This window comes from Ostrinia furnacalis, unplaced genomic scaffold (genome assembly GCF_004193835.3).
Source record: "Ostrinia furnacalis isolate ACB-3 unplaced genomic scaffold, ASM419383v2 OfSCF0465, whole genome shotgun sequence".
NCBI classification, from domain to species: domain Eukaryota; kingdom Metazoa; phylum Arthropoda; class Insecta; order Lepidoptera; family Crambidae; genus Ostrinia; species Ostrinia furnacalis.
Genome location: NW_021130704.1, coordinates 780,310 through 808,277, shown reverse-complemented (window position 1 = coordinate 808,277; position 27,968 = coordinate 780,310). Strand labels below are relative to the sequence as shown.

General features: G+C 38.0%; 6 protein-coding genes across 8 annotated transcripts; 3 read left to right on the top strand and 3 right to left on the bottom strand.

Moving 5' to 3' along the window:
- Positions 1-649: 649 nt before the first annotated feature.
- On the bottom strand, positions 650-19,106 carry LOC114365987 (uncharacterized). The gene is made up of 7 exons (XM_028322747.1): positions 18,965-19,106; positions 18,606-18,688; positions 3,840-3,899; positions 2,921-3,000; positions 2,141-2,299; positions 1,335-1,619; positions 650-670 (listed from the first exon to the last, which is right to left on the bottom strand). Exons 2-7 carry the CDS (start codon positions 18,685-18,687, stop codon positions 650-652), a joined length of 687 nt encoding a protein of 228 aa, XP_028178548.1. The 5' UTR covers position 18,688; positions 18,965-19,106.
- Positions 9,171-13,558, top strand: LOC114365816 (uncharacterized). Of its 2 annotated transcripts, XM_028322503.1 has the most exons (3): positions 9,171-9,503; positions 9,938-10,817; positions 12,620-13,558. In XM_028322503.1, exons 1-2 carry the CDS (start codon positions 9,404-9,406, stop codon positions 10,807-10,809), a joined length of 972 nt encoding a protein of 323 aa, XP_028178304.1. In that variant the 5' UTR covers positions 9,171-9,403; the 3' UTR covers positions 10,810-10,817; positions 12,620-13,558. The 2 variants fall into 2 exon arrangements, with proteins under 2 accessions (XP_028178304.1, XP_028178297.1); XM_028322496.1 differs by having other exon boundaries at positions 9,938-13,558.
- Positions 19,107-21,007: 1,901 nt separating the features above from the next.
- Positions 21,008-22,661, top strand: LOC114365829 (nucleoporin AMO1). 2 transcript variants are annotated; one of them, XM_028322519.1, is made up of 3 exons: positions 21,010-21,200; positions 21,279-21,502; positions 21,584-22,661. In XM_028322519.1, the coding sequence occupies exons 1-3, from the start codon at positions 21,107-21,109 to the stop codon at positions 22,379-22,381; spliced, it is 1,116 nt and encodes a 371-aa protein (XP_028178320.1). In that variant the 5' UTR covers positions 21,010-21,106; the 3' UTR covers positions 22,382-22,661. The 2 variants fall into 2 exon arrangements, with proteins under 2 accessions (XP_028178312.1, XP_028178320.1); XM_028322511.1 differs by having other exon boundaries at positions 21,008-21,502.
- LOC114365843 (U5 small nuclear ribonucleoprotein 40 kDa protein) lies at positions 22,585-24,425 on the bottom strand. Its single transcript, XM_028322531.1, has 6 exons — positions 24,218-24,425; positions 24,018-24,144; positions 23,721-23,924; positions 23,308-23,550; positions 23,034-23,212; positions 22,585-22,894 (listed from the first exon to the last, which is right to left on the bottom strand). Exons 1-6 carry the CDS (start codon positions 24,329-24,331, stop codon positions 22,715-22,717), a joined length of 1,047 nt encoding a protein of 348 aa, XP_028178332.1. The 5' UTR covers positions 24,332-24,425; the 3' UTR covers positions 22,585-22,714.
- Positions 24,426-24,598: 173 nt separating this feature from the next.
- Positions 24,599-25,893, top strand: LOC114365858 (nucleoside diphosphate kinase 6). Its single transcript, XM_028322555.1, has 3 exons — positions 24,599-24,925; positions 25,132-25,292; positions 25,485-25,893. Exons 1-3 carry the CDS (start codon positions 24,717-24,719, stop codon positions 25,628-25,630), a joined length of 516 nt encoding a protein of 171 aa, XP_028178356.1. The 5' UTR covers positions 24,599-24,716; the 3' UTR covers positions 25,631-25,893.
- A 112-nt stretch (positions 25,894-26,005) lies between these two features.
- Positions 26,006-27,929, bottom strand: LOC114365851 (enkurin domain-containing protein 1). Its single transcript, XM_028322544.1, has 4 exons — positions 27,671-27,929; positions 26,891-27,523; positions 26,639-26,803; positions 26,006-26,381 (listed from the first exon to the last, which is right to left on the bottom strand). Exons 1-4 carry the CDS (start codon positions 27,702-27,704, stop codon positions 26,221-26,223), a joined length of 993 nt encoding a protein of 330 aa, XP_028178345.1. The 5' UTR covers positions 27,705-27,929; the 3' UTR covers positions 26,006-26,220.
- Positions 27,930-27,968: the final 39 nt, after the last annotated feature.

Sequence of the window (27,968 nt, the reverse complement as noted above, 5' to 3'; positions counted from 1 at the left end):
CACGCCGACATATAGCCGAGAGGAAATATTAACGACGTTTGAGAGATTCGTTAATTTTATCCGAGAAGGACATATCGCTTCGGCGTTATACAATTTTCGAATTTTAGATTAGGTACCATGATTGTATCGTAAGGACGAATGAATCCAGTTGACTGAGCAATAGAATATAGATAAAAGACAGTAGAAAAAAATCGGAAAAGAGTAACAATACTGACTGATGTCAGTCAAAAAACATTTACTATTCGGTAATAACGAATTTAAAATGTAGCCGTCACTGCCAACAAGTGTATGTGTTAGCGTCACTACTCCACTACTCCTGTCCACGGTGGCGTAGCGTGCTAGACGCGTGCGGACGTACGTAGACATTACAGGCTTGGTCCACGCCTGACGCTGGCAGCTAAGCAGCTTACATACAAATTACTTAAACAAAACAACGTAACTCTGTCGACGGATCTATGCAAGCGAATTGCCGAATACGCGTCTAGCCACGCCGCCCATGGACAGTAACGCTAATTCATTCATGCTTATAACTATGAATATTATTTAGTATGTACTATCGGGGACTCGAACGCCTTGACACCTTAAGGTCCTAAATTGTTTGCACACACACGCTCGATTATGCTACGCCCCCTTCATTCATGTTTCGCGTCTAAGCAGCGTCGGCGCACCACTGTAGATGTTTACCCTTGCAAACCAAGCTCTATGTAAAGCGTTTAGGATTGAGTTTTGCTTATTACCCGCATCCGTAGNTTTTCTTTCTTTCTTTCTTTCTTAAAGTTCGTATTAAGCACGTATCCATAATGTCCACCAAACATTCTCAAACCTCTGTCCCATTGTTCCATCCGGTCTACGAGTATAACAAGGGCAGTGTTGTTGTTATACCACCTAATGTAATCAATTTACAACTCAGCAATAAAAACAAAGGTATAGGTACCAAGACTCTACCACAGGCCTCGGTTATGACGTTAATATAAACAATCACACATTCCATTCTTATAAACATAATGCTCCGATTGTTAATATACTGTAGGTACAGCTTCAGTTTTCGAAAAAAAAAACCACTTTTATGTGCGTTATTTATTTACTGCGAAAGGTTTGAGGAGTAGAACAAATAAATAAAGTGAGCAATATTTGGATATAGACTAAAACAGAGCTAAAAGATTCCCACCACTGCAACTCATGTGTAGTCAGGAAAAGAGATACCTTATTGACCGACAATAAAAAAACCCAACTAGTAAAGGCCAAGTTTGTTACGGTGGAAAGTTAAACTGTCATTGGAAATCAATCAGAAGAACATAGGAGGTATTTGAAGCTAAAAACTGAGCTACACGTACATCATTTAAAGGGCGATCACTAACCTTGCAAGCCTCAATGTAGGACAGGCCAGGCCTGTCCTTGTTGAAGAGCTTGAGATCAGGCGGGCAGTACAGGCTCTTTGTGACCACGATGAACAGCCTCTTGACGGGGAAGACCACGCCCTCGTTCTGCTCGAACACGCGGATGTTCTCCGCGAAGCCCACGAAGCGGTGCCCATCGCTGGGAATGACGTGCGTCAGGTAGCCCTCGAAGAAGCTGCACGCCATGCCCGTGCCGTACGTCACGGTCTTCGATTGTTTCTCCTACAATTAATAAAAAATGTATCTTGCTTCTGTATGTATTGTAACTTCCTACTTTGCTGGATTGATTCCATTTTAATTCAAACAGATAATTTAATTATTTGCAATCATATGAAGCAAATTCACTATTATTATTTTTTTGTTTGATTGACACTCAGAATTACTCAATTATACAGGGTGTTAGGTAAATGGGTATATGAGCCGACACTAGCCCATGTTAACATGGTCTTATAAATGGTATGGTGAAGTCAGAAAATTGATATCTGCATTTTAATTATTTTAATTTTCATACAAATCGGATTTTATAAAATTTATTTTTAATGAAAATTAAAAAAAATAAAATGATGATATCAAACTGACTTCACCATACCATTTATATGACCATGTTAACATGGGCTAGTGTCGGCTCATATACCCATTTACCTAACACCCTGTATACAGTCGAAAAAGAACCATTTATACTAATTGAAAACTAAAAATAACAAACAAAACTATATTACTAAATTAACACCAACAAGACTCACCATCTCAGTATAATCAGTGACGAGTTTGGCCGCAAATAAGAACACGAAGTCCGGTCCAAACACCTTCTGTTTACAGAATACCAGCGTGGCGAGTGCCCCGGCGAATATAAGCCAGTCCTTCTGGTGCTGTCTGTACAGCTTGTGGAAGTTTAAGGGCTGCTTAAGGCGATTACATGGCCGAACGACCTTGAGCATTAGAGCGAGACAACGCGCCTCTCGCCGCGCGCCCGCGCTTCTGCCCGATACCAAAGTGCGCTCAGAATACAGATGCGAAGCGCTGCCAATTCTAACATAACTGCCTACGGGAATGTTAACTCGATTTTAATTTACGCAGATCGAAAAAAATTGCGATGATTATTTTGTGTTTCAAAACAGAATTTAAAAAAAGAAAATAAATCATTATACAGAATAATAATAATTATCGTCAGCATATTTTCAAACTGAAACAAAATTTAAATAAATGATTATATTTCAATTAGACATCATTATACTTTAATTAGTATTTTTTAGATAATTAAATTTTCTATCATTTGGTGAAAGAATCATTAAAATCGCTTGAGCCGTTTAGGAGGAGTAGGAAATTTCTTTGGTGAAATTAGAAGAAAGTTAAGAATTTTTTCTGTCAAAACTAATAGTTGTAACAAAAAAAACGAACAACAATTTTTTAGTTTAAGATATTATACATCTCACACATATTTTTTTTTCTTGTTTGGATCATCCATTTAGGAGGAGTAGGGATTCAAAGAGAGGTCTATTTTGCAGTTTTGCCTCACCTATCGCCTTAAAGCGGAACGCGTTGTGCGACAATGCGACCAAAACTCCGGTGCCCCGTATTAAATATAGGTACACCGTGTAGCGCGCTGGAATACAATGGATCGTTGTTAATGCCCGGCGGTGGTGGTGGTTGAGTTGATGACAATATGTGAACTTAGGCGAGATGAAATAGGTTAAAAACAATAATAAATATTATACTTTAAGTGACCGTGTGTGTAACGTGAATTAGGCATTAGGTACCATTATTGATTAAGTATTGTCATGACAATAAATTATTTCCTGGATATAAAGTAAAACCGTATTTAAATAAATCACATAAGTAAGTTAAAAATAAGTCACATGTGAATATTTCTTACTGCTGAATGAATGGTCGACTTAGAACAATCCCTGAAATACCAGTCAAACTGGGCAGAAAATGTTGCCTCTACTGGGAATCGAATCCTTGAGCTCTGGGCCTGACTGATATAGGTCTGGATATTTCTTAGATTTAAACCTCTAATGATACGGGAAAACTCTTTTAAAACCTTATTTGGCTATTTAAGCGTTGTAAATATGAGCAGCTTAAAGTTAATATCGAGCGTGCCTTATCAGTTGCGACACTAACAGAAAACAAAGAGCAACTGTTACTTAGGAACAAAGGGCACTTGTAAAACTTTTAAGCATCTACAGTACCTGTTTATAATTAAATTTAAATTGCAGACATTTTACTTTGAAACTAATTTCACGGCATATTAAATAAAATCTGTCTACATACGTAGCTAGACGTGTATGGATCACCAATTTTACCATTTGGCGGGATTGTTCTAGTCCGCGACGCGAACCAAGTCTGTGGAGCCCATTACTGTTATAGGTGGTACATTAACTGTGGTCTGGCGGAGGTATTCTTTCAATTAGATTTCTTAATATCTAGATCAAATGCACTTACCAATAATCAGCAGCCACTTCTGTGCATCGTCGACGCCATCGAAGCTAACACCTTGATATCCTGCAAAAGAAGGAGAAAGTGTACTTATATTAATATAATAACCCCGGTTCTTCCAGCATATCTATGAACTTATACCCAGTCCCCCAAACTTTATTACGAGTAAAGGTTGGGCCAAACCAACGTGGCCTGCAGCGATGGCGACCAGCAGACTAATGCATTGATCGCCATCGCTGCACGCCGCCAGCTGATCGCATGTGATCGCGTTGGTATCCTTCCGTTTGGCCAAATTACTTTTCGCCAAATTTCACTTCGCAAACAACTTATCGCCAAAGTTTCATTTCCCAAATGAACTTTTAGCAATTGTACTTTTCGCAACTAATTCATTTGGTCAAATTATCATTTGGCAAAATTTTACTTGGCAAATGTTTATATAGCAAATGTTTTATTTTGCCAAATATTATATCCCAAATAATTTGTTTGGTCAAATTGACACTTCACATACTAGGTACTTACCCACCGTTACCCACAAATCAAATCATAGGCACATGATCATGGTTTTCACAAGAATTTTATGTAAAACAAAGAGATTGCAGAAAACAGTATGGTTGCAGAAAGTAGGTATTGCTGAAAATAGTAGGTTAGGTTAGGTTAGAACAGTGACCATTAACGCGCGAAGGCGAGCGAAGCGTGCCGCGGCAGCGGCCGCCGAGCGCTAGAATCACCTTTATTGTTAATGAATCATTTAGAAATTTCGAAAAAAAGAATGAAATATGAAAATTAATATAGATTTTTTTTAATATTTACTACCCACGAAACAAAATAATAACCACAGGCTTATTTGTATTCCATTCTATGCACCAATCAAATTATTTTGTAAATTGTTTATCGTGAAATATTTTTGCCAAATGAAACATTTGGCAAAACATACTTTGCCAAACAATAATTTGCTAAACAATAATATGCCAAACACGACATTTGCGAATTAAAAATTTGCAATAAGTTGTTTTGCCAAATGAAAATTTGGGAAACGTTGTTTGCGATGTGATAATTTGGGAAACGTTTTTTGGCCAAACATTAGTAATCCGATCGCGTTGGTTTGAACCTTTAAGGATTTGCCGTACTGGGTGCGTTTTGCGGTCAGGTCAAAGTAAACGCAGCTCGCATCGTGCATGAACAGCTTTTTTTAATAAACGAGCACATAGACTTTCGTTTCTACAAATTAAGTATACCACACTCGTTGTTTACTTTTACGGGTCAAGTAACCTGAACCTCCCGTATAAATAACCTGAGTTATGACGAAGTTACATTGTTGCAACTGGTGCCGAGTTATGGATGGATACTACAGTTACCGTCAAGTGCATATTATAAACAACTAGGTCTATTGTACGGAGGACGGCTCTTCAAGCTAAAGAATTAAACACGGTAGCATGTTATATTTAGGTAGTTTTAATTATGTACCTACCAATATGTGGGTAAGGTACAACGGTTTTTTTTTCTCTCCCTTTGTCATCCATCCTATTATTATATATGTATGTGTCTATGTATGTATTCATATGTTATTTATGTAATTATTTTTTTTTTTCTAAATTCGTATTAATTCTATACCGCCTACTTTATTCTCAGTTTGGCCCTAAGGTTGACTGGCAGAAAATGCCCAAAGGCATTAAGTCCGCCTTATGTACACCGTTCTATGTGCATATAAGTTTTAAATAAATAAATAAACGGTCGAACGGTACAACGAGGGTACAACCCACCTACACAGTATTTCGCACGTATTGGCTTGCAGTTTAATATTATTGGAGTTGTAATATTTATGTTTTAAAGGTATTGAGGCAATCTTGCCACTTCACGTTAGGCAGACCGCGGACGCAATATGTGGGGGCGGGCTCCAATGGCAATGATAGAATGTGAAGGTAGGGTAAGGTGGGGCACAATGTTACACGGGGTACAATGTTACAATGCATATTTCTCCGTCCCTTTCTATTAGTTGTATGATGTTCAGCGGCTCAGTTGAGCTGCTCTTATGAGCTTGACAAACGTGTATACCAACATCATACTAACTAACTAACTAATAGAAAGGGACGGAGAAATATGCATTGTAACATTGTACCCCGTGTAACATTGTGCCCCACCTTACCCTACCTTTTCTATAGTTCTATGAAATGAATAAATAGTGGAAATAGAGTGAAATAACATGCGCGACCAGACACACATCAGCCGTTTTATTGTGGTGATAGCCACAGTTCGCACAAGCGATAAAATATAACCGCCAAATTATTGTGTTCTCAGAAACCACAGAGATCGAGACAAATTTTACCTACAAATTGAACCATTTTTTATGGAAAATTGCTTCTATTGCAACTATAAAGTCAGTGTTTATCTTGAGGTGCCTACTTTATTCTCAGTTTGCCCTAAGGTTGACTGGAGGAAAATGCCGAAAGGCATTAAGTCCGCCTCATGTACACTATTCTATGTGCATGTAAGTTTGAAATAAATGTGCTGTTGATATTTGAAATGTCCTATTCTAGGACCTACTTATGTACCAACTAGCATCTTCATCTTCGAATCAGTAGCCCAATATCATGGACCCTGGTACGCGTATGTTTGCTATAGATATTATTCTGTGGCTCGAGTTTCGGCTGGCGCGGCAGCCACATAAAAAACCTAACATAAAGCCCGACAAGAGAATATTTGGCCGGACAAGTCCGTAAAAAGCCAAAAATGTCCGGCTTTTGGACACCTGGCAACCCTACACGCATGTCCCCCTTTAAAACACCGCGGGGGTAACAACGGTTTTCCCTAGATCTTAAAATGTCTACCAAATCTAATGAAAATCCATACAGTGGTTTTTGCTTGAAAGAGTACTGCACCAAATTATCTGGGGGCACGGCAGTGCCCCCACCAAGTCGAGCAAAAAAGCGGCACGGCCGTACCATCCTTTTCTCGAAGCAATTCAGGCCATTTTCGACCGCCTGTAACTTCGTTGTGGATANCCCCGATAGTACCTATTTCACATACATTCCTGTTTTCCTATGCATTTACATATTATAATTTTAATGAGTATTGTACGTGACGTATTGTCAATTGATACATTTAACAAAAAAAAGCACAAAAATAAGTATTGCAAAAAATAAACTTCCAAAACCTGAATTTTTTTTTATGTTATAGATAATCATTATGGTATCAGTGTACATAAATATAATATTTCGCACATCACTATTTGTATACCTATACAATCCTCGAATCTATTTTTGTACTTTTATGTTTGTTTTTCTAAATTGTGAAACATTTTTAATTCGGTACGAAATGTTACCGCCTATGGATTTTTACATTATTATATTTGTCATGTTTGTAACGAAAACAGACTGCCATATTAGTAAGTAGTACAGATTTGTAGATAATAAGCAATAATCGTTTAATGTTGGGAGTAGTGGTTACTGTAGCTCCTAGCTAGATAAGGTCGCTCATATCGCCGTCGCTCGTGGGAGGTGTCTTCAATCGTAGTACCTTTATACTTAACATGTTACGTTTACTCATATTATTCATGTTACGATTTGAATTGAGAGATAATGTTTATAAGATGTTTGTAACCGTTCAGTATCCTTCGACCTCTTGCCTTTACCGGAACTGAGAGAGGCTATGGTGCTATACTTGGACAACCATTTAGTGCTGCGTCGACTGATGTGATTACAGTTTGCTGTGATTTGCTTTAAATACTCGCCGCCCGCACCCCGGGGGCCAGCCGGCGGCACTTCCAGTAGGTGTTTCATGCGTTGGTGCCAAATAGTGTAAGAGTAAGTAAACTACAGCGCCGCGTGCCCCCCAGCAGTCTGTAGGTAGATATCTCAGGGAACGCGAGGATGCCTCCAATGTTATTATTGAAATAAAAATCGATTGAATTAAAAAAAAACGCACACAAGTTATTAAAACACGAATCCCTCGCGCCTTTGCGATATCTATAAATTATATTATGTAGCTTAAAAACCCTAGTTTACAGTTCACACTGAGCTAGCAATTGGGATAGTCCTACATGCTTGCTGGCTTAGTGTGTATGAAACTTAATACATAAAATATACGTAAACTTTAGAATACATCAGCGAGGTTGTTAATTCAGAAACTAGACAATAAGACATACGCACAACACGCGTGGTGACGCGCCGTGTCGCGTCGCATCGGCTCGCAACCAGACGCGTTCATGAGTATAGTTTACATAGACAATATCTATAATAGTTTTAAATGATCAAGCAATAAAAATATATTTTTTATAACATGACGTTTCCTTGTTCTCTACCCTGTGCCCATTAAAAAACTCCCAAGCTCGATAATAATGTGTACCAACAATACATGAGTCACAATATCCTTAATACTTATTTATAATTTTTTCACCTGCAGCTGCTGTTGGTTGGTGAACGATTAGTGTGATAGTGTTGATAAGATACTATTATCATCGCACTAAATTCACATTGTCGAGCGCGCTACGGCGGTCGCGCGCGTACCCTGTGACAAAATAAAATGATAAATATTGACGGTAACTTTAACATAGCGTGAATAATTTTGACAATCATAGCATTTGGGGAGCAAGATTTGACTAAAAAAGATTTGAGTACCTACTTTTTTCTCCAATTCAGCGGCTCGATCCCCGAGGATCGATCCACTTAACACCCGAGTGTTAAGTGAAAATGTGCAGTGTTTGAAATCATCAGTGGCGAGCACTGCACAGTGAGACAGTGCGACCGCCGTGGATGAGCAGCGCGGGCGCCCCTGCGCGGCGATGCTGTGCGGCGCGCGCGGGCGCGGGGTCGCGTGCGCCGCGCGGCTGCTGCTGCACGTCAACCTGCTGCTGATGGTGAGCGCCACTTTGTCTACATAAACATTCCGGACTGAGGCCTACGTTCCACCAAAGCGGAGAGGAGAGATGTGGTCGAATAGCCAGATTAGCCAGTCAGATTTCGTTATTTCCACTTTCCACGTAACCTCTCCGCACAACTTCGGTTTGGAAATCTGATTGGTTATTCAAACACATCCCCCCTCTCTCCTCTCCGCTTTGGTGGAAACCGGGCCTGATACTCGGGGTAGGTCTTTGTGGGCTTTGTGGAAGTAGTGGACGTCTTTCGTACGGTAAACAACGAAAGTTTGGAATTTCTATTCGGAACATGTTCAAGTTAGGTAAAAATACCTACTTTGATCGTCGGTCCATTTAGTAGGAGGCCTGCCCACGCTACATCTTCCAGCCCGTGGTCGCCACTCGAGAACTTTCCTGCCCCAACGGCCATCGTCTCTACGAGCTATGGGCCCCGCCCACTGCCACTTGATTTTAGCAATTATGCTCGTTGTTGTCTCGTCCTCGATGATGAAAGATAACTAGTGTAGTCCCGGCTTACATCCTCTGGCGTCACACAATTTTAAAGCTAAAATAAAATATTTCTGAACGCAGTCGTACGTAGGTCCCACCACGCCATCTATTACCTGTCAACTCATTCGGTTTTCCGTGTTATTGGCGTCACGTTTGCGGTCGTGAAAAATTTTGTTATTTATAGTGTTTTTTCTACGAAATATTCGATACAATGGACAGAAAAAGGAAAGGAGAAGATAAACTTCATCTACTGAAAAAGATTCGACGGTTGGAAAAGAAAATAATCAGTTTACCGGAATCCGATGACGAAGGTGAGGTTATGAAAAAATGAAGAATCTGTTCGAGGCTCTGGTTTATTGGTAATAAACTTACTTATAGCAACCATGGGGGTGTTCTGTGGGAACACACGAGGTTGGCGATATAAGTAGAGCACTTTTTTGCGGCGATGTTCGCATTTGTTGCATGACGCAATATGGCGGCAAGGCACGCTACGACAAAACAATACGTCTTGTCTATTTATGCAACCACTGGGGTGTTCTGTGGGAACACACACGGTTGGCAAGAGCATTTTTCGGGAATGCACGTAACTTTTATGCATGACAAGCTATGCGACTATGTTTTCTGTGATGGACGCACACGTTGTCGGCAAACTAACCTCGATGCACCCCGAGGGAATGCATGTACTTTTCGCGGTATAACGCAGCGCAGTACTGGGAGCTACCATTCAATAGTGTTTCTTTTACAGCTAAGGAGATTGAAGAAGGTGAAATTGAAAGTGAGAAGGAGAATGATCATCCAAACTCTGAATTCCTTGATGATTTTATCCTTGAGGAGGATAACAACAAAGAGGAAGAACTAGAGGATGAAGTACTAAATATATTAGGAGTGGCTCCTGCTCCAGCCCCTAAGAAAGAACTATTGCACAAACAAATTGCTGGGAGATGGTGCGAGATCCTGGAGAAAGGACTGAAAAAGGATGAAAAAGAAACAATTACAAAAGACAATCCAGCCTTCCAGAATGTGCCCAAGATGTGTGCTCCAAAACTTAACAAAGAAGTTGCCGCTGCTCTGAATGACATGGCTAAGAAAAGGGATCAAGTTATTGAAACCCGACAGAAACAAATGTCTACAGCCTTGGCTTGTGTAGGCCAAGCCCTACAGATGTGTATTGGAGATCATCAACAACAAAAACTGTCAATTATAAAAAAGCTGAATGAAGCGGGAAGGCTGCTAAGTGACTCCATATTTCTAGAAACAAAAGGACGTAGAAACTTGGTACTCTCAACAATAAATAAAGATCTAAAGGACTCATTATTGGAAACTGAGAGTGGAGATTACTTGTTTGGTGACAATCTGATTGAGAAGATAAAAACTGCTAAGGCAGTCCAAAAATCAGGAAAGGAGTTAAAAGTAATAGTGAATGACAAAAAGAAAACCTTTGTAAGGCGACCTGAAACCAGCGCAAAGAACGACAACAACCGAGCTTTAAACTGGCGGGGCCCTCCTCGGATGGGATCACAGAGGTTCCAGAGGTCAGGCGGGCCGACATACAATCGCCAACAACAAGCCAGCAAGAAGAACGAGGACAAGACATTGCCGAGACGAGGGAAGAAATAAATGCTAAGGTAGGCAGAATTAGGTTTTTTCTCAATAATTGGAAACAAATCACTAGTGACCCTGTAATATTAGATTGGGTTCAGGGATATAAAATCCCTTTCAAGGAGTTACCTCACCAGGGGTCTATACCCCTAAACAACAATTTACCGTTGGCAGACCAACGGCAAATTAGATCAGAAATCAAATTGTTACTCAGTATGAATGCTATTGAAATATGTATGCCTACAAATGATCAGTTCTGCTCTCCAATCTTTGTCATTAAGAAACCAAACGGTACCTATCGCTTTATTTTAAATTTGAAAAAACTTAACACTTTTGTAAATACTGAACATTTTAAATTAGAGGATTATCGGACAGCATGTAAGCTCATACAGAATAATGATTATTTAGTAACTTTAGACCTCAAAGACGCATATTATATGATTAATATACATGAATCATGTAAAAGGTATTTAAGGTTCTTTTTTGAAGGAAAATATTACCAGTTTAATGTTTTACCTTTTGGACTTTGTACGGCTCCACTTACTTTTACAAAAATTATGAAACCTGTCACAGCTGCTCTGAGAGAGAGAGGCTTTATTTCAATTATTTATATTGACGACTATCTGGCCATTGGTAAAAATTATACTGAATGTCTGAATAATATGAATATGACATTAGATTTATTACATAAATTAGGCTTTATTGTTAATAAAGAAAAGTGTGATCTGATTCCCAAACAGTGCTGTAAATTCTTAGGTTTCATCTTTAATACAGCAGAAATGTCAATAAGTATCTCTAATGAAAAGAAAGAAAATTGTTTAAAATTAACTAAAGAGTTATTGTCAAAGGAAGTGTTTACAATAAGGTTCTTAGCTCATGTGGTAGGTAAGCTTGTAGCTATATGTCCAGCCATAAAATATGGCATTTTATACACCAAGGAATTAGAGAGGCTAAAATTCCTTGCACTTACAAAGCATAATGATAATTATGAATGCAAAATTTCATTAAACAATAAATGTAGGGAGGACTTGACATGGTGGAAAAATAATTTAAATGATTCTAAGAATGTTATTAGGAAAAATACTTACATACTAGAGATATTCAGTGATGCGTCTACAACAGGATGGGGAGCTTCATGTGGTACAAGTCGCACAGGCGGAGTGTGGTCAGAGGACGAACTAGGCCTTCATATAAATGCTCTTGAGCTAAAAGCTGCCTTTTTCGGACTTAAATGCTTTGCAACAAAGTTAACAAAATGCCAAATACTTCTCAGAATTGACAATGTCACTGCAATTTCATATATAAACAGATTAGGTGGTATTCAATATCCACATTTACATAGTCTTGCAAAACAAATATGGCAATGGTGTGAAATAAGAGATATTTATATACTGGCTACATACATAAATACCAAACTTAATGTAATCGCAGATTTTGAATCAAGGAAACAACTAGGTAACACAGAGTGGGAAATAAATGACATCTATTTTGAACAAATAACTTCAACTTTTGGAACACCAACTATAGATCTCTTTGCAACAAGGACTAATAAGAAATGTAATTGTTTTGTTTCATGGCACCCTGACCCAGACGCATTTGCAATTGATGCATTCACACTTTGCTGGTCTCAACTGAACTTTTACGCATTCCCTCCTTTCTCCATGATCCTTAAGACCTTGGAAAAAATCATCACAGATAAAGCAAAAGGCATAGTTGTAGTTCCTTATTGGAATACTCAACCCTGGTTCCCTATGTTCATGAGATTGCTAGTTAATAAACCATTAATTTTGAAACCTGCTAAAGATTTACTTCATTTGCAAAATTCCAGAGAGCCACACCCCTTGCACAAGAACCTAAGGCTGATGGCAGGAGTATTATCCGGCAGGCCTTCATAAAATCCGGAATTAGTGAAGATTCAGCAGAGATCATGTTAGCTTCTATATCGGTTAATACATTAAAACAATATCAACCATGTATTGTCGCGTGGACTAAGTATGCAGAAGATTTAGGGCTATCAATAAATAAACCAAGCATTCCAGACGTTATTACCTATTTAACAAAAAAGTTTCATGAGGGATTGTCATATGGTAGTTTAAATTCTATTAGATCAGCATTATCATTGATTATAGGTACTCACCTTGGTACAGATGAAAGAATCAAAAGATTGTTTAAAGGATTTTTTAAGTTAAGACCTAGTGCGCCTAAATATAATGATACATGGGATGTATCCACAGTTCTTAAGTATATTGAAACAGAATATAAAGATTCAAGTAATTTAGAAACTATAACAAAAAAGACTGCTACTTTATTAATTCTAGCCACAGGCCAAAGAGTACAAACATTATCTTTAATTGACATAAATAATTTAATTATTAAGGATGATTGTGTAACAATTAAAATTGATAAATTAATTAAGACCTCTGCCCCTAACAAGTGTCAGCCATTTCTTACATTACCCTTTTTTAGGGATAAAGCAGATATTTGTCCTGCTAAAGCGCTCTGTGACTATCTCGATGCAACAAAGCATCTTAGAAATACTGACAACTTATTTGTATCTTTTAGAAAACCGCATAAAAAAGTTTCCTCCAGCACAATCAGCCGTTGGATAAAGAAGTGTATGACCGAAAGTGGTATAGACACATCAATCTTTACCACACATAGCACCAGACACGCTACGACATCTGCAGCGTTTAATAAAGGTGTAAATATTGATGATATACGTAGAACAGCTGGTTGGTCTGGGGAATCCACAGTATTTGGAAGGTTTTACAATAGACCTATTATAAATAATAGTCTTTTTGCTGAGAGCATTTTTAGAAATTAATTATTTTATAAAATATGAATGTTAATTAGCTCATAAGAAAAACATGACTGTGATTGAATATGATAAGGATAATAGTTATTAATGAAAGTCAGAATAAATAATACTCTTTTATTTAAACATGTTTGTTTAATTTTACAATTTGAACATGTTTATTTATTTAATTTTACAACTTTTATCTTTGAACATCTACACTAGTTATCTTTCATCATCGAGGACGAGACAACAACGAGCATAATTAATAGTCAAACGAACTTACCTGTACGTGAAGTTCGACTGTAATTATGCGAAGTTGTTGTCTCGTCCGAAGATGATGAGTCCCACCCAACCCCTTGGTTATTGTAATAATTAAAAGTAAGTAATTACAAAACACCCCAGTTGTAAAATTAAACCTATGTACTTACTTTAAACTTGAATGAGTTGACAGGTAATAGATGGCGTGGTGGGACCTACGTACGACTGCGTTCAGAAATATTTTATTTTAGCTTTAAAATTGTGTGACGCCAGAGGATGTAAGCCGGGACTACACTAGTTATCTTTCATCATCTTCGGACGAGACAACAACTTCGCATAATTACAGTCGAACTTCACGTACAGGTAAGTTCGTTTGACTATTAATTCTGCGAGCTATGTCGGTTACTTTGGTTCTCCTCTCCTGCTGGTGGACCGACGATCTGGTAAAGGTCGCGGGAAGAGCCTGGATGCGAACAGCGCAGGACCGTTCATTATGGAAAACCTTGGGGGAGGCCTTTGTCCAGCAGTGGACGTCATTTGGCTGAAACGACGACGACGACCTACTTTGATGTGATGCTATTTCAAATAAATCGTGTACTTATTCTGTGCCAGTTTGACCTTGCGATCGTCAGACGATATGCAAGTTATCATTACCGTACAAAATGAGCCCAATTGACGGCGACTCAAGCCTAATCCCCTCCTATCACGAATAATCAAATTGTTAAATTGCTGGTAGGTACTTAAATGCCATATCTATTAACAGTTTCTGATACCCGCGCGCTAAGGCCCGGTTTTTTGATTCGTAGTTAAAATAACCAATGGTCAAATTTGACAGATGTCAAATGACAAGTGGTTAAATATCAGAAAAAAATGTTTTTCGAACAATGGTTAGCTTGACTTTTAGTACATTTTTAAACTTTTAGTTAACATTTTGTTAATATTTAACCATTAGTAGCAAAATTTAACAATTTGTTATTTTAACTATGAATCAAAAAACTGGGCCGTTTGCCGGTCCGTGGAATGGGCGTCCCCTCCCCCAACCGCGATTAAACGCAATTAGCAATTAATGTGTATTATTTTACGCAAATACAAAATTTTTATCAATAGTAATAAATGAAACACATTTTAAATATAGTTTGATAAAGTTATAGACGTTTCCCTTCGAGTGATGTCATAATCGCCAGCGGCAAACTTAAAGCGAACGGATAGTAGTTAAGTATTTGAAAATTTTATAAGGAAGGTTAGTCTTAATCCACTTAATCCATCCATACAATCCATTCACAGGTTCGTGTCATTTAATAAAAATTCAACGTACACATTACTAGACTTGATTATTACTGAAGTTTAAAAAATTGTAACATTCATTTTGCTTTGATAGATAACCTTTGATAAGAAGAGGCGAAATAAATAGGTTAGGTATACAAGGTAGAGCATCACTAGGGTTATCCAAATGAACCACACATGTAACACAATAAATGATTTGATTTGATTTGAAATCACCCCCATGTATGTTCCGCGATTTTTGATAGTTTTCGAGTTATGATTGTTTTAAATTTCTGTGATGGTCAATGTGGCGCGAATAGTCAAGTTACATGCCCGATTTTATTATTATTATTAGATGAAAATTAGGCCTAGCTGATTCAGAAGTATTTACAGCTATAATACGAATGTGCACTTTTTTTTTATGCATAACAAGGCAGGTATTTGACCACAATCGCACTTAGAGCGGCAATACACGGACCGCTTGAAGCAGTCAGGGTCGACAGCTAACTGCAGAGTTCTATGGACACATACACGAACCGCTCGAGCAGTTGCAACTGATTCGGGCGGTCGACAGCTTCGTATGTTGTAAAAAAAAATCATCATTCATCGGTATCCTGTATGTTGTAAAAAAAATCATAACTCGAAAACTATTAAGTCACGGTGATTTGGGTAGCCCTAGTGATGCTCTACCTCTGGGCTTCGGCTTGACACTACTTTTTGGGACAACCTGTATTATAATGAGGCATTATGGATGATGATAATTATGATAATGAAGCATCAACATTATTATTGATTTACAATAGGAAGTAATTTTATATCAAAATAACAAAAAATCTGAAAAACGAATTAAATATGAAATTCAATTGTATAACGTTAAACTACTTACCTACCTACCTACCTATACTGTCTTTATTTAATACGAAGTCAAGTAAGTACTTATATAATTTTTTTCTTTAAAAAAATATTAATTGCTATTTATTTATCAGTTCCAGTAACTTCCACCAGTCCAGCCTAGTAAATTATTAGCTTTATTAGGTAGTTATTTACTATTTTACTGTCCATGCATGGTAGGCCATCGATCGTTTTCAAAAGTGACTGATGAATTAATCCACGTCACTCATTTCTTGTCGTGTCTGGCTGGGTTGATGTTAGGAAAAACCACAAATCATATGATAGACGGATATTGTTATCGCATTTGTTCTATGAACGAATACACATAATATTAATATCGGTAACTGTCGTATTCTGTAACTCGAAGCTATTCAGCGGCGCCGGGCTGGTGATGGCGGCGCGCCTGAAGTGGGACCCGAGCCTGTACGTGCCGCTGCGCGCCGCCGCGCCCGCCGAGTACCGCGCCGCCGCCGCGCTGCTGCCCGCCGCCGCGCTGGCGCTGGCGCTGCTGGCGCACGCCGCCGCGCTCGCCCTCGCCGGCGTGGCGCGCCGCCCGCTGCTGCTCGCGGTACGCGCCCCGTATAACACACTAAAGCCTGGTCCGTGAGCACGTAGAATCCCGTCCAATGACTCCAAGCTGCCCATCCTTGTCGCTCGCACGTAATTATGTTGCTGTCGCGCTCTCACACTCACTGCGGGCGCGCGTCGCACAGTCGCGACAGCAATATAATTACGCGCGAGCGATAAGGATGGGTAGCTTGGGGTCATTGGACGGGATTCTACGTGCTCACGGACCAGGCTTTACATGCCAAATACGGTAGTGCGTATTAGGAATCAATCATCATCATTGTGGGATATGATGTTCATCCACAATAAGGAAGCTTCCTTCCGAGCGGGTGTTGTGCTCGGGGACCAAGGTCCGATTTACACCATCTTGGTTTGTCTATATGTACTTGGCAGGATATAAAACTCCGTCACCGCGATGCAGGTTTGTCATCTGTTGGTCACTAGTTTGTAGTGGCGTATCGTCGGTGTCGCCACACCACTCCCCCCGGAAGAACCGGAGGTGGATGACGTCAGGATGAGCTCAGCAGTCTGTGCGTGATGAGCTTACAAGTGCCAGTGTGCTCAAGTCTGCGGTGAGTCGAGACGAGCAGGTTGCGGTGCTCTATCCACGGTGAGTCGGGATAATGAGCGGAGGCGTCTTCGATGGTCGGGCGTGGAGCTGGGCCAGAGCTGTACCCGTGACCAGTGAAGTGACGGTTGCTTGCTGCCGAGGAACCAGGAAGGTCGGTTGCGATCTGCGATGGTCCCTGAAGGCTGGATGCTGGCTTGTTGAAGACTGGAGCTGATGACGGAGTGGCGGAGATGGTGAGGATGGCGGATGGTGGTAATGGAAGGTCACGTTCCAATCACGTCGGNATCCCATCAAAAACAATACTTGTCAAAAAAACCAAGTCTCGCAACTCAGTTGTTCTACGGTAAAAAGTTGTGAGATCCATGTAATACCAAGTCCAGGCCAGGAAATCTTTAACGTTTTACATAAATTATTGACTTGGCCATCGCATGAAAACACGTGTAAATTAAATTATTTAGTGCGATGGCCAAGTCAATAATTTATGTAAAACGTTAAAGATTTCCTGGCCTGGACTTGGTATTACATGGATCTCACAACTTTTTACCGTAGAACAACTGAGTTGCGAGACTTGGTTTTTTTGACAAGTATTGTTTTTGATGGGATGAGTGTATACCACAAAGTTGATATTTGTAAAAAGCTAGGGTAAAAAGTAAAATTGTTGAAAATAGGCTAGGTACAAGTGCTTCTGCTACTACAGGCAAACTATAATAGGTACTTCCCAAGTTAATTAATATCAAGCTTCCTAAAGAGTGGGGAGCTAATAGCATTGAATGATAAATAAAATCATTTTAGTCATAGCAATCTGACATCATACTGATAAGGAATGTGGCACTATAAATTATGATACTTGGGTTTTGTAAAGCTTTCCAAATGTAGAAAACAATGTTTAAAATAGGATACATTTAGTCCATAGCTAATTGAGATTTATCTTATGATAAGAGTCTTGGTATTGTGTAACTTTTAAACGAGTCAAGTAAAAACTTTAACTCATCAAAACAATGTGGTAAGGGTTTTGAATTCCTAAGTGAAAAATAAATGTCTAAAACCGTAGTTACTTTTTCATTTCTTGTGTTTTATAGATGTAGGTTCTACCAAGTAGAATCTTTGTCAACAAAATAAAATGTGAAGCAGGACACTTGAGGATAGGTATACTGAGTCTGTTGTATGGGGTACAACGGTCTGAATCTGATGATATGAAATTATCACTTTATGGTAAAAAATAAAAATAAATTCTAGCTAGCAAGTAATTTAAGACCATGGTTGGTCTTGGTTTTAACTATTGAGTCCTTTAGATACTCTGACAGTAATTCATGTCATTAGCTTATTTGTGCTTGTTTTTAATACTCTCAGACCTTGGATGCAGGCCATTGTGGAAATCATTGGGGGAGGCCTATGTTCAACAGTGGACATCCTATGGCTGAGAAATACTCTTAGTTCAATATATTTTGTTACGAATATTTTACTCACCTACAGAAATAGAGACTGCAAATAAAATCTGTACAGCATAAATCTGCAGTTTACTAATAGGTTTTGCAGTTTCCAATGACATCCTGGAAAAAATATAAGTAAGTACATGTGTGTATATCATTAACTTGCCCGAAGCAAAAGTAATAAGTAGGTAATTCATAAAACACATGTTTAAAATGTATATCATTTGGCGCCACTAAACTGCTTAGAGCATGCTTATTTTAACATTTTCAATGACTCAATTTCATTGTAAATGCAGGCGCAGGCAAATACCACAAAACAGATTGATACCTATCTGATTTTTCACACAATCATTTGATTGAATAACAAAATTGTTATCATCGCTGCTCGGTGCTTACTTATATGCCTAAATGTTCTTGTTCAACTTCAGTACGATACATACACATTGAAAACAAAGATAAGTATATTATTAACGCGTTATTGTTATTTCACTAAAACTAAAAATAGAAAGTGAAGAAAAATAAATAAATTCAAAATTCAAAACTACGACATAACCTAAAAAAATGTTGTGAAAAATGTTTACAGTTTAGTGATGTAACATGTTCATTCATAATCAATCGAGAAACAAATCGAGCAATAGTCGGTTATATTTCCGGTTGTATTACTTTTCTCTATGCCGGTAACAACAGACAGACTAGAGATGGTTGATGGTTGAGATGATTATACTAAGTAAATTTGATACTAGGTGCACCTATTCCTAGTATTTATTAATACTCGATCCAAATACCTAATCCACCTAGTACGTAGTAATTTAGTATACTTGACGCGATCACGGCGACTAGTGCGGACTAATCCACGTAATATGACTTTAAAATACATTTTTTTTTAAAGATACAACCGTAGGTATGAATAATGTAATTTGAAATTGAATAATAATTCCTCCCTTCATACTTCAACAGGCTTTGGACGGTCAACTTAAAAGTATCAATTTCATAAAAATATTTACATATTTTTTCTTATACATGAATATGGTTTGACTACGTTTTTGTGCGTTTGCTTCGTCGCGCTCAAATTTGTTTGGTAAGACAGAGACGGAGTGAATCTCTACGTTCGCACGTAAGCTTAGCGAGAAATACTAGGTGCGCGTAATACACGACTACGGATTACGCAATAATAACCTCTATTACTTTGATGGTAGGGTCGGAAATCGTGTAATTTATAAAATAGTAGGTGGATCAAGTATTTTAAAAATTGGAATAGGTGCCGCCTAGTACTGTAAAATACCTAGTGTGTGGATCTGTTCTAGTAAATACGTCTCATCTCTAACAGACTATGGGATATCTGCTAGGCTGCTAGTAGAGATGGGTAGTGGGTAAAAACCCATTTCACCCGATTGGGTTAAAACTGGGTGATTTGGGTAAAAACCTGGTTTTTACCCATTATCACCCATTCTGGTGGGTGAAAACAAAAATAGCGTCTTTTAAAGTGAGAAGTGGTATTTGTTGCTAAAGGGGCGTTCTAGTGTTACGTAATGCAATCTGGGGGGCGAGGAGGTCTTGAAAAACGTTACAATGCGTTACAGTGGCGGAAGGGCGGTTCGATTTCAAGTTTTTAAGCAGAAGTACTTTGTAGTTGGTGTTGTTATTTGTAACTTTATACCGTAATGTCATCAAAGAGAGAGTTTGGCATCTTTGGCATCCCCCCCCCCCCCCCCTCCATGTCCATGCCATGATCACAAATTATTGTGTTCCTACTAAATTTCTTCTAAATCGGTTCAACGATTCTTGAAATAACACCATTTTATAAAATAATTGGTCACATCATCATAACGTGATCAATTTTACGATTTGAATGCATATTAGTGTTAAATTTGATTTATTACTTATTAATCAATAAACTTAAATGAGAAAAATTCAATAAAAATAAAGAAAAGATACCAATTGAAATAACTATAAAATTATTTGTTTTCACCCGGTGTAAACACCCACGGGTGGAATGAAACGGGTTTTTACCCTCATGTGGGTTTTTACCCAGGTGGAAACCCATCTCTAGCTGCTAGGCGTCTGGTAGATTATAATGCGCCGCATTATAATCTACCAGACGCCTAGACGGAGCGCATTACGATCTTCAGAACGGGTGGAGCGGAGTTTAGTGAGTCAGCGTAAACTCCCCTCCTCCTCCGGTTCTGCTCTTGCACTCCTGGCTGGCTCATTGAGGCAAGCAAGGAGGTAACGGTCATTTAAGGTACTATTCCAAATTCAAATTTCAACCGCTATCTTTAACTAATTGGGGTCCGATGGTGCGATCGATTTCCCAATCGATTAATGCTATTACATCAACATGCAATAGTGCAACCGCAGTGAGCTAATTTTCTTTGTCCAAAGCCGTTATTCTTTATCAGTTTTTTTTTCATATGTCAACTGTCACTGTCAGTCATATGTCATAACAAAACAGCTTTTTGCAGTTTTAATCTAAGAGTTTTTCCATTTCTATTCCAGTGTGTTTTCCCCTGCAGAAAATAAGTATCTCATGTAAACAGAATGGTTGTTTGTAAATTTTTTCAACAAGGCAACTGTCGTTATGGGCAGAGCTGTAGATTCGACCATATTTACGGTTCTAAATATTCTTATCATGGTAAGCGTCAGATCTCAGTACCTAGCGAATTGCTACATATATATTTATTTTTGTGGTTTCTAAAATTCAAATTTGCAGCCCAACCAGTCAGCCAGCCCGTGCAACCCGGCGTGACAGATGAACTTTTAATCAACCAAGTAGAAACCGATGTCAAATCCGTTCTGAACGGGGGTCAATGGATCCTATCATGCTACTCTCCATTCAAGGAGAAACCCAACTTCCCAGGAATCCCAGATCTCTCGCCGGAGGAAGCTAGACTGTTTATTTATGAGGCCAAAGCTAACAATAATTTGGACCAGGCTGTAAGTATTACATGTAGTAAAACTTCTAATAAATACCTTCTGATACTACTATCTTTCAATTCTGTGCTTTTTCTATTACAGGTATCATACATGAATAACCAGTTTGTAGAATCACGACGCAAATATGAACAGTTAGTGCTTCCAAATCAAGCAATAGTAAAAGTACTAAGAAGTCTGTACAGGGGAGAAACTGTGGCTTCTCCATTTGCAGGTGGCCAAAGCAGTGGATTCGAAACAAACTCTGCAGCAACATCTATATTTCGAAGTGCTGTGCAGGGTACCTCTGTGTTTGGGCAAAACACAAACTCCAGTCCCTCAATATTTTCCCAGAATTCTGTTAACCAATCAGTTTTCGGACAAACTTCACCAAACACAAAACCATCAGTGTTTGGTCAAAACACAAACACAGGGTTTGGTCAGAATTCTGCATTTGACCAGAAACCTAATGTTTTTGGATCACCAACTGCAGAGAGTGCGAAGTCAATTTTTGCACAAGCAAGCCAGAATGTTTTTGGCCCAAGTTCACCCAGTAATGTGTTCGCGCCTTCAAATGCTGATCCAGCGAAATCTATTTTTGCTCAAGCCAGCCAGTCTGCGTTCAACATGAATCAAGCTCAACCCTCTACTAATGCTGCGAGTATATTTAGTGCAGCCTCTCAATCTGCATTTGGCAAGTCAAGTGATCCATTCAACAGTCAACAGCAACCGGCTTCATTTGGCAAACCAGCACAGAATGTGTTTCAAGTCCAGACAGATGAGAGCAGTGTATACAGTGATATTGATATTTTATCGCCAGAAGACATTGAAGCATTCAAAGCTGATGATTTCAAATTAGGTTTTATCCCAGAAATGCCTCCACCTCGTTCACTCTGTTTTTAATTATTGCTCTAGATGATTTTAATTATGTATACTTTTTTATTTTTTATTATGTATACCTATTTAGTTTTAAACTGTTAACACTTCAGTCACAGTATGTCTTCAGTGCCAAATTATTGTAAAGGTGGCTAGAGTTCAACTTGACTTGATATTAAAAATAATTAATAGTCATGTAATATTTATTGTAAAATGTTTTGTTAATTAGATATTACAATGCACAAACCATTTCTTTTATTATCATAGTCTTTCACATTCCCACTTGAAATTGTCCATCTTATAAAATGAGTTTTGTATAAGCACTTTCCTCATAAATAAACACTAGTTACACAGCCTAAATTAATGGTCTATCTCTCCCAGATATATCTGCTTGTCACTGGAAGCAGACATCACAATGGGCTCTGTATGGTGAAAGTCCACATCATTGACAGATCCATTATGGCCAGGTAGCTTGTACAAAACTCGCCGAGATGTTGTGTCCCAGACATATAAGAATCGATCAGAGGACCCTGCTGCCACCTAGAAAATTCACCAATTTTAATTAGTTTTACAGACATTGGTAATAGAACAGGCAAATGCAATCAATTTAAACTCAATCAAAAAATCATTATCACCAAAAATCAAGTCAATTTAACTCTGAGAATCAGACTCAGGATACCTTAGAGCCATCATGTGACCAGGAACACCGCAGTAGATTTTTTTCGAAGTTGTGCTGGTGTCCCGACATTAGCTTGACGCAGCGTTCTGAAGGCGCAAAAGGCCTCACATCCCATATTCTCAGTGTGCTATCCATAGAGTTGGAAAGTAGGTAGGATCCGTCATATGACAGAGCCATGCCTGGAATGATTTACAAACCGTATAAATAACTTATAAAGAATTTATTATTGACTATTCATTCATACAAGGTAAAATAATCTAAAACTGTGATTTACCTGTGATTGTATCTGTGTGTCCTTTAATTTTGTAAGAAATCTGATTTGTTCTAATATCCCAGACCTTGATGATGTTATCAACTCCACCAGAAATGATCTTTTCTGCTGTGTCATTGAACAAAACTGATGTGACAGGGTAGCCGTTATCAAAGGAGGCTATAGGGTTCCGCTTCCGGGCATCCCACAGCTTTATGGTGTTATCATCAGAAGCCGATACTAATAGTTCTGGGCCCCTTCTTGCACCTATAAATTAGAAAATTCTCATGAATGACTCCCTAAAACAATCTTTTGTGGTAATAATAACTCATCATCCAAATCCATCTATGTCAGAGAAGAGATTAACTAACCATTATATTCTTAAAAATTAATGAATATAGTAATAACTAAAGATCAATAAATAAACACCAAATTACCTGATACAGAGTTGACAAAATTAGCATGTCCCTTGAGTTTCTTGATACGGACCCCAGTGGGCACGTCCCACACGGCGACCGTGTTGTCCGTGGCACAGGTGTACAAGTGGGAGCCGTCTGGAGAGAAGCACAGCTCCATGACGGCACCCGTGTGTCCCTTCATCACCATCACATTTTCACATTGCCCATAAACATTCCATACAACTGAAATGTTTCAATATTGTCTTGTAGATGGTAATCGTTTATAAAACATTTTGTTTAAAGAATGATTTGTTTCTTATTATGCATTGTACTTACAAATTTGCCTATCGAAACCAGCAGAAGCTAAATGCTTCCCTTCTGGGTGGAACTTAGCAGTGAAGATTTCGCCTTGATGTCCTTCTAGTAACATAATGGGCGCATATAAACTTGAAGTGCGTGGAACCTGAAAATTTTAGTTATGTAATATACCTGTAAAACCTTAATTATTAACACAAACAATAGTAATAAATACTTACAGCAGAAGTCACTACTGCTTTTTCTCTAGTGCCGACCACTGAAATCTCATGCCTAGTTCTTTTCGATGGCACTAAAGAAAAATCTTCAGCTTTTCTTTTTTCAATTTCAGGCATTTTGTGGAATGTTATTGCACGCACTATACAAAAATAATCTAGATTTTGAAAATACTACAGCCACATAACACAACACATAACCTCAAACAACACAAACAATTGTTTTTTTTTTAAATCAATCAAGTCAGTCAATTAATTACTGCTTGGAACACTGGAAATTTGGAAAAAATACCATAATGACTAGCGCGAAACATGTATCTGTTGTATTTGTGTCCTTAGCCTTACACACAGCTATCATGTCTATGGTTTCGTTTTGACAATAGATAGACAGCTGTCAGTGTCAAATTGACTTGGTGCATTATTTTTCAAATGATGAAAGGACGAAATTTTTCATGAAATTCTTTAAATTATGTTATAACTATACAGTTTTCGATAAGTTGTTATCATGCAAAAGTTACAGTTGACTTTGGCAATCATAAAGCCACATGCTGTGAAGAATCCAGTTGCACTTTCATACATCAGACAGGTTATAAAACATAAGTTTGTTGTGGTAAAAACTAAAAGAGTTTCCTTAAATACAGAAGCTGCTAGCAATTTTTATAAAGAGCACACGGGAAAGTTCTTCTACAATCGCCTCGTAACTTTTATGACCAGGTATTGTGCTAAGCATAACTATTACTCATTTTGTAATGCCATTAGCATGGATTTGGGGAGAACATTAACCTTTATTTGATATTATATTGCTGCCAATAAGCTGGTGATGTAATAGGGGATGAAAAGACTATCTTTTTAGTCTGCAGTTCTTTCAAAATAACTAAGTTGTAATAATAATGCTAATCATTCATTTTATAAATTTTCAGTGGCTGTGTAGACTTGCACATCATAGGCCATGCCAATGCAATAGAATTGTGGAGAAAACTTCTTGGTCCAACAAGTGTGTACAAAGGACAATTCCAGGAGCCATACTGTTTGCGCGGAATGTTTGGAATATCCGACACCAGAAATGTGGCTCATGGCTCAGGTAAAATATCTGAGAATCACATTTTTTAAAATTGTTATGTGCATAATGTTTTAATTATTTAGATTGGTACCCTAAGTAGTAGTAATATCCTATTTTGCAACAAACATTTGTGGTCTGATGTGCTGTGTTTTCTAAAAATAAGCCATAATTAAACTTTTAGCAATACTACATATTTAAAACTTATTATTCCAGATTCAACAACATCAGCAGAGAGGGAAATCAAATTCTTTTTTCCAGACTTCTCATTTTATGAATGGCACAAATCCTCAGAAGAATATTATAGAAAGGGACCTATTATATTCAATGACCATCTTTTTGAACATGTACGAAAACTGTGATAGTATTGGAATTTAGTTTAATTTATTAGCCAAAGCCCATTACCTGATATCTCTAGTAGTGTTTTAGTTGTTAGTACCTACTGTATTATTTTATGTAAAATGTGAATGTGTGTTAAGATTTATCAAGTACCTATTGTGATAGTTAACCAATTTCTTTTTTGTAAATAATGTTTTGCATAGCAAATCTAATCTTATTTGTTAAAACCTTTTGAAGGTATTGCCTGTATTGGTAAATGACAATCATCAAGTTATAAAATATAACTTAGATAATCCAGAATCTAAATTGCATTTTTATTTGATTAAAGAATCAAATCAACTGAAAAGCATATACATATATGTATTTAAATCTCCAAAAAATGTTATAGAAACACTGTAAACCATACAAAATATACCATTATATTAATTACAACAATTCAGTACATAACATACAACATTAAATTAAACTAACATACAAGAAATTAACTTACTCATATGGAGATCACAAGAATTTATGAATTGTATGCCAGCATTGTCAACTTTGAATTTAGATGTAATATACTGGACGTAATACAACTACCCCAGGCATGTGCCCAGGTTTGACTAAAATAACTTCATTCTCCTATCTTGACAAAAACCTTAGGTCTAGAGAAGACTTTGATGCCTTCCTCAAGCTTGGCGAGTTGCTTTTCAAGCTCCATTTTCCTATTCCGCATCCTCAATGTGTCAGTCTTAACTGGCATTTTGTTTAGTTCGCTTACTAACTCGGCAAAACCTGCAAAAAACAACAAAACAGATTAGTAATTCGTTTTTAAAGTATTTTTAAGAAAACAGACATTACAGAAACAGAGGTGAAATTGTGTAAAGCAATCGTTATCATTTGACAGTTCATAACGTACGATTATTCTGTCAAACGCTTTGTTTAACTGACTTTATCGTACGTTATGAACTGTCAAATGATTACGATTGCTTTACACAATTCCACCTATTATGGCGGCATTAATGAAATTCGATGTAATTTTAAAAACTTACTATTTCTTAGCATGCGCAATGTCTCCTTTCTTTCTGTGTCTGGTAATGTCACATGGCCGGGTGGGCATACAGCTTGATCATCATCAGCTTTTGCCCCTTCAGCCTCCTTTGGGATCTGGTCCTTGCGGTCCCGCAAATACTTAGGCAACACACCTTTTTGATAGCCTGCAAGAAACATATTAGTTATAAACAGTGGCTTCAATCAAGTCAAAATTAAACTAAGTTAACTTACAATGAAAAGATAGAAAGTACCTGATGGTAAATAAGGATCTTTGTTGTCTTTCCTTTCTAAGATGGCATTAAGCCTACTGCGATTCCTCTCCATTTCCATAGTATCTTCACTTGTTCGTCGAGGTGAATGTGAAGAGGGAGAACTCCTGTGCAGCCCGGTGTCTCCGCTTGCCTTCATTTTGGCCTCCAAATCTTGGTCTCCTTCTTTTTTTGGATATAGCATCGTCAACTTGGCACTGTCAGCTAGCTTCTGAGCAAGGTTGGACTCGACAGTCTGGCAACCAATGTCACGAAGGCGACCAGATGATTCTGACGACTTAACTTCCTCATTTTCTGATTCTTCCGCTGGTTTCGCTTGTCTCAGTTCTTTTCTTTTTAAAAACTCTGCCATGTCACCTTTTTTTATTCTTACATCTGCATATTTCTTACGAGAGTTAGTAGAACTGGTTTTGCCAACGTTTAGAGAAACTTTCCCGCTTTTGTTGGACGGCGACGACTTGACTTGGCCTAAGGAGTTGCCAGCAGCCACGCCACTGGCCAGCCGCGGCGGGTGGACGCTCTTCAGTGTGAACTTTGGCTCTTTTGGGGACTTCCCCTGAATAAACTTCAGTTGTTTCATGTTTTCCCTGATGAAATTCTTTTTATGTTCTTTTTCTGAAACATTTAGCACAATGAAAAGTAGACGTAAGTACTTGTTTGTTAGAGTCTGTTAGAGTCACCACAACAAACTTTACGAGGTCATGACAACGTAAATGCACTGAACCAAATCAAACAACGAATTTAAACAGGCACAAGACTTACTGGGTTCGGGAAATATTCCCTTCAATGTATACATCCTTGTTATCAAACAATAAAGGTTGAATACAGAAAATACACACTCATTATTTAGAGTTCAATCGAAACTGTACACTCCTAATGTAAACAAATGTTCATCGTTGCACTTTTGGATATTTCAAGGAAAAATAAATTCAGTGATTTTTTGTAATTTGCGCTCGGTTTTTGTCACCTGTTTTTTTCAAACAACTGTCACATGTTGTCTATGGTCAAATAGTTTCTGGCAGCTTTTTGTTTTCGTTTACAATATTGTTTCCGTTATTTA